General features: G+C 42.8%; 2 protein-coding genes across 2 annotated transcripts in view; both read left to right on the forward strand.

Annotated features, from left to right (window-relative positions):
• Window positions 1-173: 173 nt before the first annotated feature.
• On the forward strand, window positions 174-14,536 carry LOC133233068 (histone H2B type 1-K-like). The gene is made up of 2 exons (XM_061393099.1): window positions 174-535; window positions 14,305-14,536. The coding sequence occupies exons 1-2, from the start codon at window positions 174-176 to the stop codon at window positions 14,534-14,536; spliced, it is 594 nt and encodes a 197-aa protein (XP_061249083.1).
• SCPEP1 (serine carboxypeptidase 1) overlaps window positions 14,528-16,746 on the forward strand; it is a 40,348-nt gene continuing 38,129 nt past the window's right edge. Inside the window, exon 1 of the mRNA XM_061390038.1 lies at window positions 14,528-14,646. Within this exon, the coding sequence (XP_061246022.1) occupies window positions 14,583-14,646 (64 nt within the window). The 5' untranslated portion in view covers window positions 14,528-14,582. The remainder of the gene's footprint in view (window positions 14,647-16,746) is intronic.

The following is a 16,746-nucleotide window of genomic DNA, read 5'->3' on the forward strand; positions in this document are numbered from 1 at the left end:
TTTCTCAGGACAGCTCTGAAGAGCCAACACAGCTTGGTAGGGACCGTACTCCAAAACAGGCAGGAAATAAATCTTCTGATCCCTGAACAAGGAGGGACTTGAGCCATCCTGGAGATGGGAATTTGGAATTGGCTAATGCCCCTACTGTGTTGTTGGGTGTCGTCATTATAGACATGCCTGATCCGGCCAAGTCTGCTCCTGCCCCTAAAAAGGGCTCTGAAAAAGCTGTGACCAAGGCCCAGAAGAAGGACGGCAAGAAGCGCAAGCACAGCCCGAAGGAGAGCTGCTCCGTGTTCGTGTACAAGGTGCTGAAGCGAGTCCATCCGGACACCGGCATCTCATCCAAGGCCATGGCAATCATGAACTCCTTCGTCAACGACATTTTCGAGCGCAACGCTGGCGAGGCATCGCGCCTGGCGCATTACAACAAGTGCTCAACTATCACATCCTGGGAGATCCAGACCGCTGTGCGCTTGCTGCTACCTGGGGAGCTGGCCAAGCACGCCGTATCCCAGGGCACTAAGGCTGTCACCAAGTATACCAGCTCCAAGTAAATATAATATGCCTAGCCGCTGTTAACAGAGAAGGCAATGGCACCCCACTCCAGTACTCTTGTCTGGAAAATCCCATGAATGGAGGGCTGTAGTCCATGCAGTCGCTAAGAGCCGGACACGACTGAGCGAGTTCTCTTCACTTTCACTTTCAATGCCCCTACTAGTCCTTGTTATACCATATTGATGCTGCTTATGATTGTTCCATGTATTATCAATTGTCTAACCTGTTTTGTCTCTGCCCAGGTCGACAAGCTACAACATGCAGTGCCAGTTCAACAAAGATATAAAACTACAGCTGACCATGGAAAATATCACTCACCCTTAAATGGACACCGCTATAAGGACTCTGAGGTCTGAGACTAGCAAGAAAGGGAGGCCCAATACCACTTGCCGTCCCAGTTCAGCAGGAAGTAGGCAGAAAGACCTCAACACCCCTATTCCCAAAGAATTGTGCCTCCCATCTCTTGAGGGGGGAATGCTAGGTAGTTAGAATAGGAAACAGGAGTCCAGAATGGCAGTGGCTAAAAGACAAGGAAGGGAAAAGCCCACAAAAATAGAACAAAGAAAGGTCAAAGGAAGGTCCGAGGACCAGAGTGAGGACCTCAGGTAGAACAAACAGCATTCCTTGCTAGCCAGGAGGAGAAAAAAATATATGAAAGGAAGGACCAAAGGGTCAGGGCTCTCTCTCCCGCGTGCTGGTGCGCTCTCCCACACTCTTCTCTTCACGTCTTTGGGTCCGCATGTCCTCACGCCTCGAGAAAGGATTCTCCTGTTATTTTCTAAATAAAATAGAGCTGTAACATGGAGCTGTAACACTGATTTGTCTGAGAGCTGTAAACCATTTGTCCAAGACCCAAGAGCTGTGACGCGCCGAGGGCTTTAACGTCCGTCACTCCAAATCTTTGTTGTGACGAGACAGAACCGAGGAGCATACACTCGCCTGACAGTTATACACTGGAAGTGACAGATTCAAGGAATTAGATCTGATACAGTTCCTGAAGAATTACAGACAGAGGTTCATGACCTTGTACAGGAGGCAGTGATCAAGACTGTCCCCAAGAAAAAGACATGCAAAAAGGCAAAATGGTTGACTGAGAAGGCCTTACAAATAGCTGAGAAAAAAAGAGAAGTGAAAGGCAAAGGAGAAAAGGAAAGATATACTCATTTGAATTCAGAGATCCAAAGAACAGCAAGGAGAGGTAAGAAAGCATTCCTCAGTGATCAACGTAAAGAAATAGAGGAAAACAATAGAATGGGAAACACTAGAGATCTCTTCAAGAAAACTAGAGATACCAAGTGAACATTTCATGCAAAGATGGGCTCGATAAAGGACAGAAACAGTAAGGACCTAACAGAACCAGAAGATATTAAAAAAAGAAGTGGCAAGAATACACAGAACTATACAAAAAAGATTTTCATGACCCAGATAACCACGATGGTGTGATCACTCACCTAGAGCCAGACATTCTGGAAGGCAAAGTCAAGTGGGCCTTAGGAAGCATCACTATGAACAAGGCTAGAGGAGGTAATGGAATTCCAGTTGAGCTATTTCAAATCCTAAATGGTGATGTTGTTAAAATGCTGCACTCAGTATGCCAGCAAATTTGGAAAACTCAGCAGTGGCCACAAGACTGGAAAAAGTCCCTTTCCATTCTAGTCCCAAAGAAAGCAAATACCAAAGCATGTTCAAACTACCGCACAATTGTACTTATCTCACACACTAGCAAAGTAATACTCAAAATTTTCCAAGCCAGGCTTCAACAGTAGGTGAACCATGAACTTTCAGATGTTCAAGCTGGATTTAGAAAAGGCAGAGGAATCAGAGATCAAATTGCTGACATCCACTGGATCATTGAAAAAGCAAGAAAATTCCAGAAAAACATCTACTTGTGCTTTATTGATTCCACCAAAGCCTGTGACTGTGTAGATCACAACAAACTGTGGAAAATTCTTAAAGAGATGGGAATATCAGACCACCTTACCTGCCTCCTGAGAAATCTGTGTGCAGATCAAAAAGCAACAGTTAGAACTGGACATGGAGCAACAAACTGTTTCCAAATTGGGAAAGGAGTTCGCCAAGGCTGTATATTGTCACCCTCCTTATTTAACTCATATGCAGAATATATCATGTGAAATACCAGGCTGGATGAAGCTGAAGCTGGAATCAAGATTGCCAGGAGAAATATCAATAAACTCAGATATGTAGATGACATCACCCTAATGGCAGACAGTGAAGAGGAACTGAAGAACCTCTTGATGAAGGTGAAAGAGGAGAGTGAAAAAGCTGGCTTAAAACTCAACATTCAGAAAACTAAGATCATGGCATCTGGTCCCATCACTTCATGGCAAACAGATGGGGAAACAGTGGAAACAGTGACAGACATTATTTTCTTGAGCTCCAAAATCACTGCAGATGATGACTGCAGCCATGAAATTAAAAGACACTTGTTCCTTGGAAGAAAAGCTATGACCAACCTAGATAGCATATTAAATAAAACGCAGAGACATTACTTTGGCAACAAAGGTCTGTCTAGTCAAAGCTATGGTTTTTCCAGTAGTCACATATGGATGTGAGAGTTGGATCATAAAGAAAGCTGAGCGCAAAAGAATTGATGCTTTTGAACTGTGGTGTTGGAGAAGACTCTTGATTGTCCCTTGGACTGCAAGGAGATCCAATCAGTCCATTCTGAAGGAGATCAGCCCTGGGATTTCTTTGGAAGGACTGATGCTGAAACTGAAACTCCAATACTTTGGCCACCTGATGTGAAGTACTGACTCACTGGAAAGGACCCTGATGCTGGGAAAGATTGAAGGCAGGAGAAGAAGAGGACAACAGAGGATGAGATGGTTGGATGGCATCAGTGACTCAATGGACATGAGTTTGAGCAAGCTCCAGGAGTTAGTGATGGACAGGGAAGCCTGGTGTGCTGCCGTCCATAGGGTTACTTAGAGTCGGACACGACTGAGCGACTGAACTGGACTCCATCAGTCAACAATTCAGTTAGGTTAAATAACGTTAAGAACACAGAATTGGGAATTACCTGACTTGCAAAGAAAGTGTTTACCCAGTCATTAGAATTGCTCGCTTTCTCAACATCTGGGAAGGCACTACTGAAGCTTGAGTGATTATTATACCACTTGCTCTTGCATTTAGAGAGTACCTGGTCTATGGAGTTAAGATGAAGGGTAAAAATGACAATTCCATAAAAATAAAGATATGATCAAAGACCCGTGTATTGATGACAGGTGAACAGAGAGATAAATGATTCTGAAATATTATATATAGGTTTGTTAGCAATTTAATCTTATATATGGATATGCATTTTACTTCTGAATATTTTTTGCTATAAATTGTGTAAAAAATATATGCTCTAGATATTTTTTCCACTTTTTTCAACGAAATGTATTTCAATATATTAAGCAAAAGAAGACTTGAGTAGCCAAACAAAATTTATCATCTCTCTGGGGCTTCCCTGGTGGCTCAGATGGTAAAGAATCTACCTGCAATGCAGGAGATGACCTAGGTTCCATCCCTGGGTCAGAAGGATCCCCTGGAGAAGGGGATGACTACCCACTCCATTATTCTTGCCTGAAAAATCCCATGGACAGAGGAGCCTGATGGGCTACAGTTCATAGGATCGCAAAGAGCTGGACATGACTGAGCAACTAAGCACTTATAATTTCAAGTTGTATAGAAACACTGCATTCCAATTATGTTTATAAACATTCCACTGTTTCCCCATCTATTTCCCATGAAGTGATGGGACCGGATGCCATGATCTTCATTTTCTGAATGTTGAGTTTTAAGCCAACTTTTTCACTCTCCTCTTTCACTTTCATCAAGAGGCTTTTGAGTTCCTCTTCACTTTCTGCCATAAGGGTGGTGTCATCTGCATATCTGAGGTTATTGATATTTCTCCTGGCAATCTTGATTCCAGCTTGTGCTTCTTCCAGTCCAGCGTTTCTCATGAGGTACTCTGCATAGAAGTTAAATAAGCAGGGTGACAATATACAGCCTTGACGTACTCCTTTTCCTATTTGGAACCAGTCTATTGTTTCATGTCCAGTTCTAACTGTTGCTTCCTGACCTGCATACAGATTTCTCAAGAGGCATGTCAGGGGGTCTGGTATTCCCATCTTTTTCAGAATTTTCCACAGTTTATTGTGATCCACACAGTCAAAGGCTTTGGCATAGTCAATAAAGCAGAAATAGATGTTTTTCTGGAACTCTCTTGCTTTTTCAATGATCCAGCGGATGTTGGCAATTTGATCTCTGGTTCTTCTGCCTTTTCTAAAACCAGCTTGAACATCAGGAAGTTCATGGTTCACATATTGCTGAAGCCTGGCTTGGAGAATTTTGAGCATTACTTTACTAGCATGTGAGATGAGTGCAATTGTGTGGTAGTTTGAGCATTCTTTGGCATTTCCTTTCTTTGGGATTGGAATGAAAAGTGACCTTTCCCATCACTTCATGGGAAATAGATGGGGAAACAGTGGAAACAGTGTCAAACTTAATCTTTTTGGGCTCCAAAATCACTGCAGATGGTGACTGCAGCCATGAAACTAAAAGACGCTTACTCCTTGGAAGGAAAGTTATGACCAACCTAGATAGGATATTCAAAAGCAGAGACATTACTTTGCCAAAAAAGGTCTGTCTAGTCAAGGCTATGGTTTTTACAGTGGTCATGTATGGATGTGAGACTTGTACTGTGAAGAAAGCTGAGTGCCGAAGAACTGATGCTTTTGACCTGTGGTGTTGGAGAAGACTCTTAAGAGTCCCTTGGACTGCAAAGAGATCCAACCAGTCCATTCTAAAGGAGATCAGTCCTGGGTGTTCTTTGGAAGGACTGATGCTAAAGCTGAAACTCCAATACTTTGGCCACCTCCTGCGAAGAGTTGATTCATTGGAAAAGACTTTGATGCTGGGAGGGATTGGGGGCATAAGGAGAAGGGGACGACAGAGCATGAGATGGCTGGATGGCATCACCGACTCGATGGACGTGAGTTTGAGTGAACTCCAGGAGTTGGTGATGGACAGGGAAGCCTGGCGTGCTGCGATTCATGGGGTCGCAAAGAGTCGGACAGGACTGAGTGAATGAACTGAACTGAACTGAACTGAACTGAAACATTCATTTGATAGAATTGGAATAGTATATCAACATCTCAGAAAGAAGAGTTACTCCCAACACAGTGAAGCTGTTTTCTCAAATTCAGGCATTACTATCTTTCACGTATCAATGCTATTATGTGCTTGATTTACAGCAGAATCCACTACATGTTTTCCTAAAGTTAATCTATGTTTAATATTAGATGGTGAAAAAAGAAAACAAGTATAGTATGTGCCATAAGGCTATGTAGATGGGGTCAGGAGGGAGAAAGATACTTTTCTGTGGGGAGAAAGAAAACAGTGCACAGGCTCATTGTCAGGGAATTGTCTTTAGGAAGGTGTCCCAGTGAAAAAGGGAGATGAACTGAATTTTCTTAAAAGCACGCATCCTTTTAGGGGAAGAACACTGACTGAAACCGCCCACCCTGGTCAGGCACCATAGTAACCATTTGCATGAGTTGTTTTAGGACAAAAGATCCTGGTAAAGAACATGGAGCTAACAAGCCACCACCACCAAGAGATCAGGAAAGGTCAAAAAATCCTCCTCGCTGGCATCCATCTTGGCTGAGCAATGCGTGCACCACCAGGAAGGGCTCTGAGTCAGAATGATTGGTCAGAGACAACCTGGAAACTAATCCCACCACCATAAAATCCGAGACTGCGAACCACGTGGCAGAGCTGTTCTCCTGGGTTCCCTTACCCTGCTGCTCTCCACCCAGGCACTCCTTCCTAATAAAATCTCTCGCTTTGTCAGCCCAAGTGTCTCCTTGGATAATTCATTTCCGAGTGTTAAAGCCCACTTTCGGGCCCTGGAAGGGGTCCCCTTTCCTGCAACATACCTACCTCTTCTTAGTGTGTTATACCCCTTAGGACACTCCTCAGGACTCCAGTCTAAAAACTTGAGGCATTTTTCAGCCATGATTTCTTTGGGTACTTTTCCAGTCTCTCTTTCTAGGACTCTAATGGCCTAAATGTTAGAACTCTTTATTATAGTCCAACAGATCTTTGTGGCTCTTTCCCCCCCGCCCTCAGTTCAGATTGGATACTTTATATTGTTCTTTTAATCCACTGATTATTTCTTCTGTGACCTTCATTCTGCTGTGGAATCCTTCCACTGAGCTTCTTATTTTGCTAATTGTGTTTTTCAGTTCTAAAATTTCCTTTTAGTGACAACCTAGAGCAAATGGACAACTTTCTAGAAACATACAGCCCACCAAAACTGAATCAAGAAGAAACAGATGATTTGAACAGACCAGTCCCTAGAAGTGAAAGTGAATCTGTAATAATAATAATTTTTTTTTAAACTCCTAACAAAAGTCCAGACCAGGTGGTTTCACAGGCCAATTCTACCAAACAAACAAAAAAGAACTTACACCAATTCTTCTCAAACTTTTCCAAAAGACTGAAGAGGAGGGAATACTCTCAAAGACAGTCTGTGAAGCCACCATCAAACTGATACCAAAACTAGAACAAAGATACCACCAAAAAAAGAAAATTATAGGTTAATATCTTTGATGAATATAGATGTAAAAATTCTCAACAAAATACTAGCAAATCAAATCCAACAAGTCACAAAAAAGATCATATACTATGAACAAGTGGAATTCATCCCAAATTCACAAGGGTGGTTCAACATTTGCAAATCAATCAATGTCACACACCACATTAACAAAAGTCAAAAACCACATGATCATCTCAATAGATGCAGAAAAAGCATTTGACTAAATTCAACATCCATTCACAATAAAAACAAAACAAACAAAAAAACAAAAACAAAAAAAACATCTCTTACCAAAGTGGGACTAGAGGGAACATATCTCAACATAATAAAAACTATTTATGATAAACCCACAACTGGTATATTATTCAACTATGAAAAGCTAAAAACCTTCCTGCTAAAATCTGGAACAAGACTAGAATGTCCACTCTCACCACTTCTATTCAACATGGTATTGGAAGTCCTAGTCATAGCAATCAGAGAAGAAAAAGCAAGAAATGTATCCAAATTGGAAGAGAAGTAAAATTGTCACTATATGCAGTTGACATGATACTATATATAGAAAACCCCAAGAACTCCACACAAAACCTACTATATCTAATAAACGAATCCAGCAAAGTAGGAGGATACAAGATTAACATTCAAAAAATTGGTTGCATTTCTTTATAGTAACAGTGAAATATCAGAAAGGGAATGTTAAAAATTAATACTTTTTAAAAATAACACCAAGAAACAAAATCCTAGGAGTAAACCTGACCAAGGAGGTGAGAGATTTATGTGCTGAGACCTATAAAACAGTAAAGAAAATTAAAGAGGATTCAAAGAAACTGAAAGATATCCCATGCTCTTGGATTGGAAGAACTAACACTGTTAAAATGGCACTACTGCCCAAAGCAATCTACAGAGTGAATGTGATCCCTAACAAAACATCTATGATAATTTTCACAGAACTAGAACAAATAATCCAAATATTTATATGAAACCATAAAAGACCCAGAATTACCAAAGCAATCCTGGGGTAGCCGGGGGGGAAAACAAAGCAGGAGGCATAACTCTCCCAGACATCAGAAAATACTGCAAAGCTAAGGTAATCCAAATTCAGACTTAAATTGAAGAAAGTAGGGAAAACCACTAGACCATTCAGGTATGACCTAAATCAAATCCCTTATGATTATACAGTGGAAGTGAGAAATAGATTTAAGTGACTAGGTCTGATAGATAGAGTGCCTGATGAACTACGGAATGAGGTTCGTGACATTGTACAGAAGGCAGGGATCAAGACCATTCCCATGGAAAAGAAATGCAAAAAAGCAAAATGGCTGTCTGGGGAGGCCTTACAAATAGCTGTGAAAAGAAGAGAAACGAAAAGCAAAGGAGAAAAGGAAAGATATAAGCATCTGAATGCAGAGTTCCAAAGAATAGCAAGAAGAGATAAGAAAGCATTCCTCAGCGGTCAATGCAAAGAAATAGAGGAAAACAATAGAATGGGAAAGACTAGAGATCTCTTCAAGAAAATTAGAGATACCAAGGGAACATTTCATGCAAAGATGGGCTCAATAAAGGACAGAAATGGTATGGACCTAACAGAAGCAGAAGATATTAAGAAGAGGTGGTAAGAATAAACAGAAAACTGTACAAAAAAGATCTTCATGACCCAGATAATCACGATGGTGTGATCACTCACCTAGAGCCAGATATCCTGGAATGTGAAGTCAAGTGGGCCTTAGAAAGCATCACTACGAGCAAAGCTAGTGGAGGTGATGGAATTCCAGTTGAGCTATTTCAAATCCTGAAAGATAATGCTGTTAAAGTGATGCACTCCATATGCCAGCAAATTTGGAAAACTCAGCTGTGGCCACAGGACTGGAAAAGGTCAGTTTTCATTCTAATCCCAAAGAAAGGAAATGCCAAAGAATGCTCAAACTACTGCACAATTGCACTCATCTCACATGCTAGTAAAGTAATGCTCAAAATTCTCCAAGCCAGGCTTCAGCAATACATGAACCATGAACTTCCTGATGTTCAAGCTGGTTTTAGAAAAGGCAGAAGAACCAGAGATCAAATTGCCAACATCCGCTGGATCATGGAAAAAGCAAGAGAGTTCCAGAAAAACATCTATTTCTTTTATTGACTGTGCCAAAGCCTTTGAGTGTGTGAATCACAATACACTGTGGAAAATTCTTCAAGAGATGGGAATACCAGACCACCTGACCTGCCTCTTGAGAAATCTGTATGCAGGTCAGGAAGCAACAGTTAGAACTGGACATGGAACAACAGACTGGTTCCAAATAGGAAAAGGAGTACGTCAAGGCTGTATATTGTCACCCTGCTTATTTAACTTCTATGCAGAGTACATCATGAGAAACGCTGGACTGGAAGAAACACAAGCTGGAATCAAGATTGCCGGGAGAAATATCAACAACCTCAGATATGCAGATGACACCACCCTTATGGCAGAAAGTGAAGAGGAACTTAAAAGCCTCTTGATGAAAGTGAAAGTGGAGAGTGAAAAAGTTGGCTTAAAGCTCAACATTCAGAAAACGAAGATCATGGCATCCGGTCCCATCACTTCATGGGAAATAGCTGGGTAAACAGTGGAAACAGTGTCAGACTTTATTTTTCTGGGCTCCAAAATCATTGCAGATGGTGACTGAAGCCATGAAATTAAAAGACACTTACTCCTTGGAAGGAAAGTTATGACCAACCTAGATAGGATATTCAAAAGCAGAGACATTACTTTGCCAACAAAGGTCCGTCTAGTCAAGGCTATGGTTTTTCCTGTGGTCATGTATGGATGTGAGAGTTGGACTGTGAAGAAGGCTGAGCGCCGAAGAATTGATGCTTTTGAACTGTGGTATTGGAGAAGACTCTTGAGAGTCCCTTGGACTGCAAGGAGATCCAACCAGTCCATTCTAAAGGAGATCAGCCCTGGGATTTCTTTGGAAGGAATGATGCTAAAGCTGAAACTCCAGTACTTTGGCCACCTCATGAGAAGAGTTGACTCGTTGGAAAAGACTCTGATGCTGGGAGGGATTGGGGGCAGGAGGAAAAGGGGATGACAGAGGATGAGATGGTTGGATGGCATCACTGACTCAATGGACGTGAGTCTGGGTGAACTCCGGGAGTTGGTGATGGACAGGGAGGCCTGGCGTGCTGCGATTCATGGAGTCACAAAGAGTCGGACACGACTGAGCGACTGAACTGCATTGATGTATAACTGAGTCACTTTGCTGTACAGCAGAGATTGGCACAATATTGTAAATCAATTATACTTCAACAAAAAAATTTTTTTAAAGAAACAAAAATAAACACGAGAAAATTTCCTTTTGGTTTTTCTTTGCGTCTTCTATTCCTTTGCTGGGACTTTCTATTTCCTTGCTGAGTCTTTCTATCCTTTCATTCATCTCAAATGTGATAATCCTGTCTGCTTTAAAATGCTTGTCAGATAATTCTAACATCTCCCTTATCTTACTGTCAGCATTTATTAATTTTTTTTTCAGTCTGATGTCTTACTGGTTCTGGGTATAAAATTGAAGAAGTTGGAATCTGAACATTTTCACATTACGGTCAGACATTCCAGATCTTATCCTGCTGGCTCTCTCTGATTCCGCTCTGGTGGGGAGGGGAGATACTGCCAGGTGGGGACTGAAGTCCAAGTTCCTTACTTGGGCTCTGTTAACACAGGTGGGAGTGGCAGGGGGGCTTCATTGCTGCTGCCAGTGGTGGGACTTCCTTATATAAGGCCCTGTCCTGGCTGACAAGTATAAATGGATTTAAGCAAGCTCATTTGTCTCTGGCTCCTAATTTATTTTTATATGAGTTTGGAAATTTGAAAAACAAGCTGCATTCTGATACATCCCACGTATAGAGGTTAGCACCTACCGGACTTAAACTTAGAAACTGAAGCTGAAAATAGGGAGCATGAAAAATAGCTTTGGCTTCTCTGGGTTTTCCTCACTGCTAAGAATTATTTCCAATCCATTTCTTTTCCTATATTTTCCTGTCCTCATTCAGCTTTGTCATGCCCTTTATATATTCGCTCCTCCTTGACTTGTGGGCTTTGTTCTGGTTCCCTGCCTGCTATGATCCTGTTCGAGTTTTGGAAATCAGTTGCTGTGCCCTTCAGCCCTATCCCTTCAGGAAATTAGCCCTGAAGAAGAGAAAATACACTTTTGTTGCAATTATGCAACCAAATTGCCTACCACACAGATCCAGTAATGAGACTGCCTGCCTACACCTCTTTCCAGATTCACACCACCGGCAGTGAATTGGTAGCTTGTCAGGGGCTTCCATGGTGGCTCAGTGGTAAAGAATTCACCTGCCAACACCTGCCAATGCAGGAGATGCAGGTTTGATCCCTGGGTTGGAAAGATCCTCTGGAGAAGGAAATAGCAACCCACTCCAGTATTATTGCCTGCAAAGTCCCAGGGACAGAGGAGCCAGGAGGGCTAAATAACAGCAGCAGTAGTCAGGATCCCACTTTCTGATCCAGACTTACCCAAATCCCCTTATACTTTATTCTCCAACATTCCCCCCCATGACTGTGTGTGTTGTTGTATGCTTAGTCGCTCAGTTGTGTCCAACTGTTTTCGACCCCATAGACTGTAGCATGCCAGGCTCCTCTGTCCGTGGAGATTCTCCAGGTGAGAATACTGGAGTGGGTTGCATGCCCTCCTCCAGGGTATCTTTCTGACCCAGGGATCAAACCCAGGTCTCCCGCATTGCAGGCAGATTCTTTACCATCTGAGCCACCAGGGAGGCCCAGACTGTAGCTCCCTGAATATGCTGTGGCCTCTGAGGCCCTACATACAGTAAAAGTATAATTTATCCTAAACTTGGAAAAAGGAAAAATGCTGTTTGCCTCCCTGACATCATGGCAGAGTAGTTTCAATAGGCCCACGTGGCTCTCACAGGGTACTCTCAAATCTGACTTTGTGCTCCTATTTGGCCAACCACCCAGTACGGCCTGATCCCCAGTCTCATGGAGTCCACAGATTAGCGAGGAAAAGAAAATTAAAATAAATAACTGCACAAATGATTATTTTAAAACAATTACTATGAGTATCAGAAGGTAGTCAGTCAGTCCAGTCACTCAGTTGTGTCTGACTCTTTGTGACCCCGTGGACTGCAGTACACCAGGCCTCCATGTCCATTACCAACTCCCAGAGCGTACTCAAACTCACTTCCATTGAGTCGGTGATGCCATCCAACCATCTCACCCTCTGTCATCCCCTTCTCCTCCCACCTTCAATCTTTCCCAGCATCAGGGTCTTTTCCAATGAGTCCGTTCTTTGAATCAGGTGGCCAAAGTATTGGAGCTTCAGCTTCAGCATCAGTCCTTCCGATGAATACTCAGGGCTGATTTCCTTTAGGACTGACTCATTTGATCTCCTTGCAATCCAAGGGACTCTCAAGAGTCTTCTCCAACACCACATTTCAAAAGCATCAACTCTTCGGCGCTCACCTTTCTTTATGGTCCAAATCTCACATCCATACATGACTACTGGAAAAACCATAGCCTTGACTAGACAGACCTTTGTTGGCAAAGTAATGTCTCTGCTTTTTAATATGCTCTCTAGGTTGGTCATAGCTTTCCTTCCAAGTAGCAAGCGTCTTTTAATTTCATGGCTGCAGTCACCATCTGCAGTAATTTTGGAGCCCCCCAAAATAAAGTCTGTCACTGTTTCCATTATTTAATTGCAGGGGCAAATATCAATAACTTCAGATATGCAGATGACACCACCCTTAATGGCAGAAAGCAAAGAAGCACTAAAGAGCCTCTTGATGAAAGTGAAAGAGGAGAGTGAAAAATTTGGTTTAAAACAACATTCAGAAAACGAAGATCATGGCATCCAGTTCCATAACTTCATGGTAAATAGATGGGGAAACAATGGAAACAGTGACAGACTTTATTTTCCTGGGCTCCAAAATCACTGTAGATGGTGACTGCAGCCATGAAATTAAAAAACGCTTACTCCCTGGAAGAAAAGTTATGACCAACCTAGAAAAAGAAAAGTAAACCGATGGGACAGCATATTAAAAAGCAGAGACATTACTTTGCCAACAAAGGTCCGTCTAGTCAAAGCTATGATCTTTCCAGTGGTCATGTATGGATGTGAGAGTTGGACCATAAAGAAAGGTGAGCACCAAAGAGTTGATGCTTTTGAACTGTGGTGTTGGAGAAGAGTCCCTTGGTCTGCAAGGAGATTCAACTAGTCCATCCTAAAGGAAATCAGTCCTGAATATCCATTGGAAGGACTGATGCTGAAGCTGAAACTCCAATACTTTGGCCACTTGATGCGAAGTACTGACTCACTGGAAAAGACCCTGATGCTGGGAAAGATTGAAGGCAGAAGAAAGGGATGACAAAGGATGAGATGGTTGGATGGCATCACTGACTCTATGCACATGAGTTTGAGCAAGCTCCAGGAATTGGCGATGGACAGGGAAGCCAGGCGTGCTGCAGTCCATGGGGTCACAAAGAGTCGGACAGGACTGAGCAACTGAACTGAACTGATTTAGGAGTAACCTGACCCTCACACAGCCCTGCAGTTTTGTTTCCTAGCTGTAAGCGGAGTTATTCGGTACACCCTAAGATAAAAATGACCTACACACACACACTTCATCCGTTTTTCCCTTCCCCTTCCCAAACCTCTAATTGCCTGTTTGAAACGACTGTTGTCATGTTAATAACACAGAATTAAGATGATGACAAATTACCAAGAAAAAAAAAAAAACAAAATAAAAAACATTTACTATTGTATTTTAAAGGATGACGTAAAGCGCTAGAGGGGGGAAAAATCTCAAATGCTAACAATATTTACGTAGTGTCTAAATTTTTTCCAAATTTCCAATTATGTCTATAATATACGTAATTTTAAAGGAAAAATAATTTTAAGAACAAATCTGTGAAAATGGAAGCCCACAGCTTCCAATGATCATCTGACCATTCTTAATCTGATTTGGGGCAGATGCAGCAGTCTGAAAGGCAAGGTCTTTTGTTGGGGAAGGAAGAGATGGGCGGGGCAGGAAGAGCAGTCCTCTGGTTATTTCTCTGTAGCGTCTCAGTCCTGTCGTACAATCCAAGTCAAATCAATGCATTAAGCGCCTCTTCCTTTCTGCTTGTCCCCAAAACGGAAAGACAGGCGTAGCGGGGCGAAACGGAACACCCCGGACGCGGCTCGAGGGATGCCGCTGGGACCGATCTGCAGAGGGCGCCCGGAATGCTGCCAGCCGCTCAGCCCGCCCAAGCTTCTCCTCAAGCCCCGCCCAAGCTTCTCACAAGCCCCGCCCACCCGAATCCCCGCTCCGCCCCCGCTCAGACCCCCGCCCCCTCCCCCGCCCGGCTTTGCTCCGCCCGCCCCAGTCACGTGGTGAGGCGCCGAGACCAGCCGGTAGCTGATGCAGTCGCAGGGTATTCATCATGGAGCTGGCCCCGCGAAACTGTCCTGTGCCGCTGCTGCTGCTGCTTTTGGGCCTGAGCACGGGTAGGTTCGGGCAAAAGATGCTTCAGCGCCCGGTGCCTCCATCTCTCCTCCAGGGATGAGAATCAGTTAGTGGGTTTGTGCTTTTTAAACCGTATTCCTTTCCCCCTGTTTCTACCTTGTGGAATTATTTTGCTTTTGAAACTCACTCAGTTTTTTAAATTCAGAGTTATTTTTCTACTTTTTTTCTGACTCTGGGTATTCTGATGCTTCCTTTCTCCCCTGCGCATAGTTAGAAGCAGTTTTGCAACGTGTAAGGTTTGGAGAAGCTGATGATAATGAAGTTTCCACTATCTAAGGGCCACCTCCCTCTTCCTGCCGTGATTGGCTGCAAAATGAGATTATAAATTGTTGTTGTTGTTGTTTTAAGCTGAAACACTGTCCAGAAGACTCTAAAAAATAATACCACAAATGGGACACTTTATTGAGAGTAAGACTTTTCTCCCTGTACCTAATCAGAACAGGCAAGATAATATCTTCCCTTATTGCAGTCCTTTTTGACAAAAACCAGTTCGTGTTTAATATGATGACTTGCAAGTTGATTTTCAGTCTTTTCTTCAAGCAAAATGACTCCTGATCTGAATCAAGAACTGAGAATTACAACTGGCCACAGACTTGTCTTGTGATCTGAGTTGCTTAACTTGTTTGCCCTTCTGTAAAATGGGGATCATATGACCCTTCTGCTTGTGCCTGGGAACTGTCCAATAGGTTGCCCACCAGATTTTAAGTGGTCACTGGCAGGGAGGCTTCCCTGGTGGCTCAGCAGTAAAGGATCTGCCTGCAATGCAGGAGATGCGGGTTCGATCCCTGGGTTGAGAAAATCCCCTGGAAAAGGAAATGGGAACCCACTCCAGTATTCTGGCGATGGCACCCCACTCCAGTACTCTTGCCTAGAAAATCCCACAGACAGAGGAGCCTGGAAGGCTGCAGTCCATGGGGTCGCTGAGGGTCCGACACAACTGAGCAACTTCACTTTCACTTTTCACTTTCATGTATTGGAGAAGAAAATGGCAACCCACTCCAGTGTTCTTGCCTGGAGAATCCCAGGGACGGGGGAGCCTGTGGGCTGCTGTCTATGGGGTGGCACAGAGTCGGACACGACTGAAGTGACCTAGCAGCAGCAGCCAGTATTCTTGCCTGGGAAATTCCGTGGACAGAGGAGCCTGGTGGGCTATAGTCCATGGGGTCCCAAAAGAGTTGGACCCAACTTAGGGTCTAAACAGCAACCACCAACACTATCAGGAAAGGGAGGAGTGCCAGAGTGTAAGTTAAAACAGACCAAGCCTTATCTGCCATTTTCAAGGAGACTGGAATTTTGTGTTACTTGGTGTGTACTATCTCACAGCCGTATCTATAATAAACATTCCAGCCTTTCTGTTTTGCTCATCAGACCACTTTCTGGTTGCCTTAATCTCCATCCTTATTAAGTTTCAAAACAACATCGTCTCCTTACCTACTCTTCTTATCTTGGGGACCAGTTTTTGTCCTTTTACTTGCCACAGAGGCATGAAATTCAAAAAAGAGGAAGTAGAGGCTGAAAACTCTGGTAACCCAGGATCATGCTTTCGTCACGGTTTAACATTAGCCTTTTTTACCCACAGAGTGGTATTTGAGAAAAGAAAAGGTGTCACAGCTTGGAAGTTGTTACGTTAGCAAAGGTGACATAGTTAATGTATTTAACCTACTCTTTTCTGATACATATTTTGCAAATGCTAAAAAAATTAACTTTGGTTAACTCTAAATTGGAGGAAAATTGGAGTTGTGGGATTAAATAATATATGTATGGCTTCTATAAATTTTCTGCCAAGTTGCCTCCTCAGAAAATCATGTGCCAGTATGCACTCTTGCCCACAGTGGTGAGGCCAGTCTCCTGACTTGTGCAAATAGAGCCGCTGCCATTTGTCAAATAAGCAAAGGTTTTTTAGTGACCTCATTATTGCTTTAATTTTCATATCTTTGAATATTAGTGATTTTTTTTCACATATTTATGACATTTGTATTTCTGTTTTCATGAATTATTTTCTTGTGGCATTTATCCATTTAATTATTAGGATCTTTTGTTGTTGTTATGACTACTGTTATTTATTGAATGCCTACTAAGTG

Source organism: Bos javanicus, chromosome 19 (genome assembly GCF_032452875.1).
Source record: "Bos javanicus breed banteng chromosome 19, ARS-OSU_banteng_1.0, whole genome shotgun sequence".
In the NCBI taxonomy this organism is placed as follows: Eukaryota; Metazoa; Chordata; class Mammalia; order Artiodactyla; family Bovidae; genus Bos; species Bos javanicus.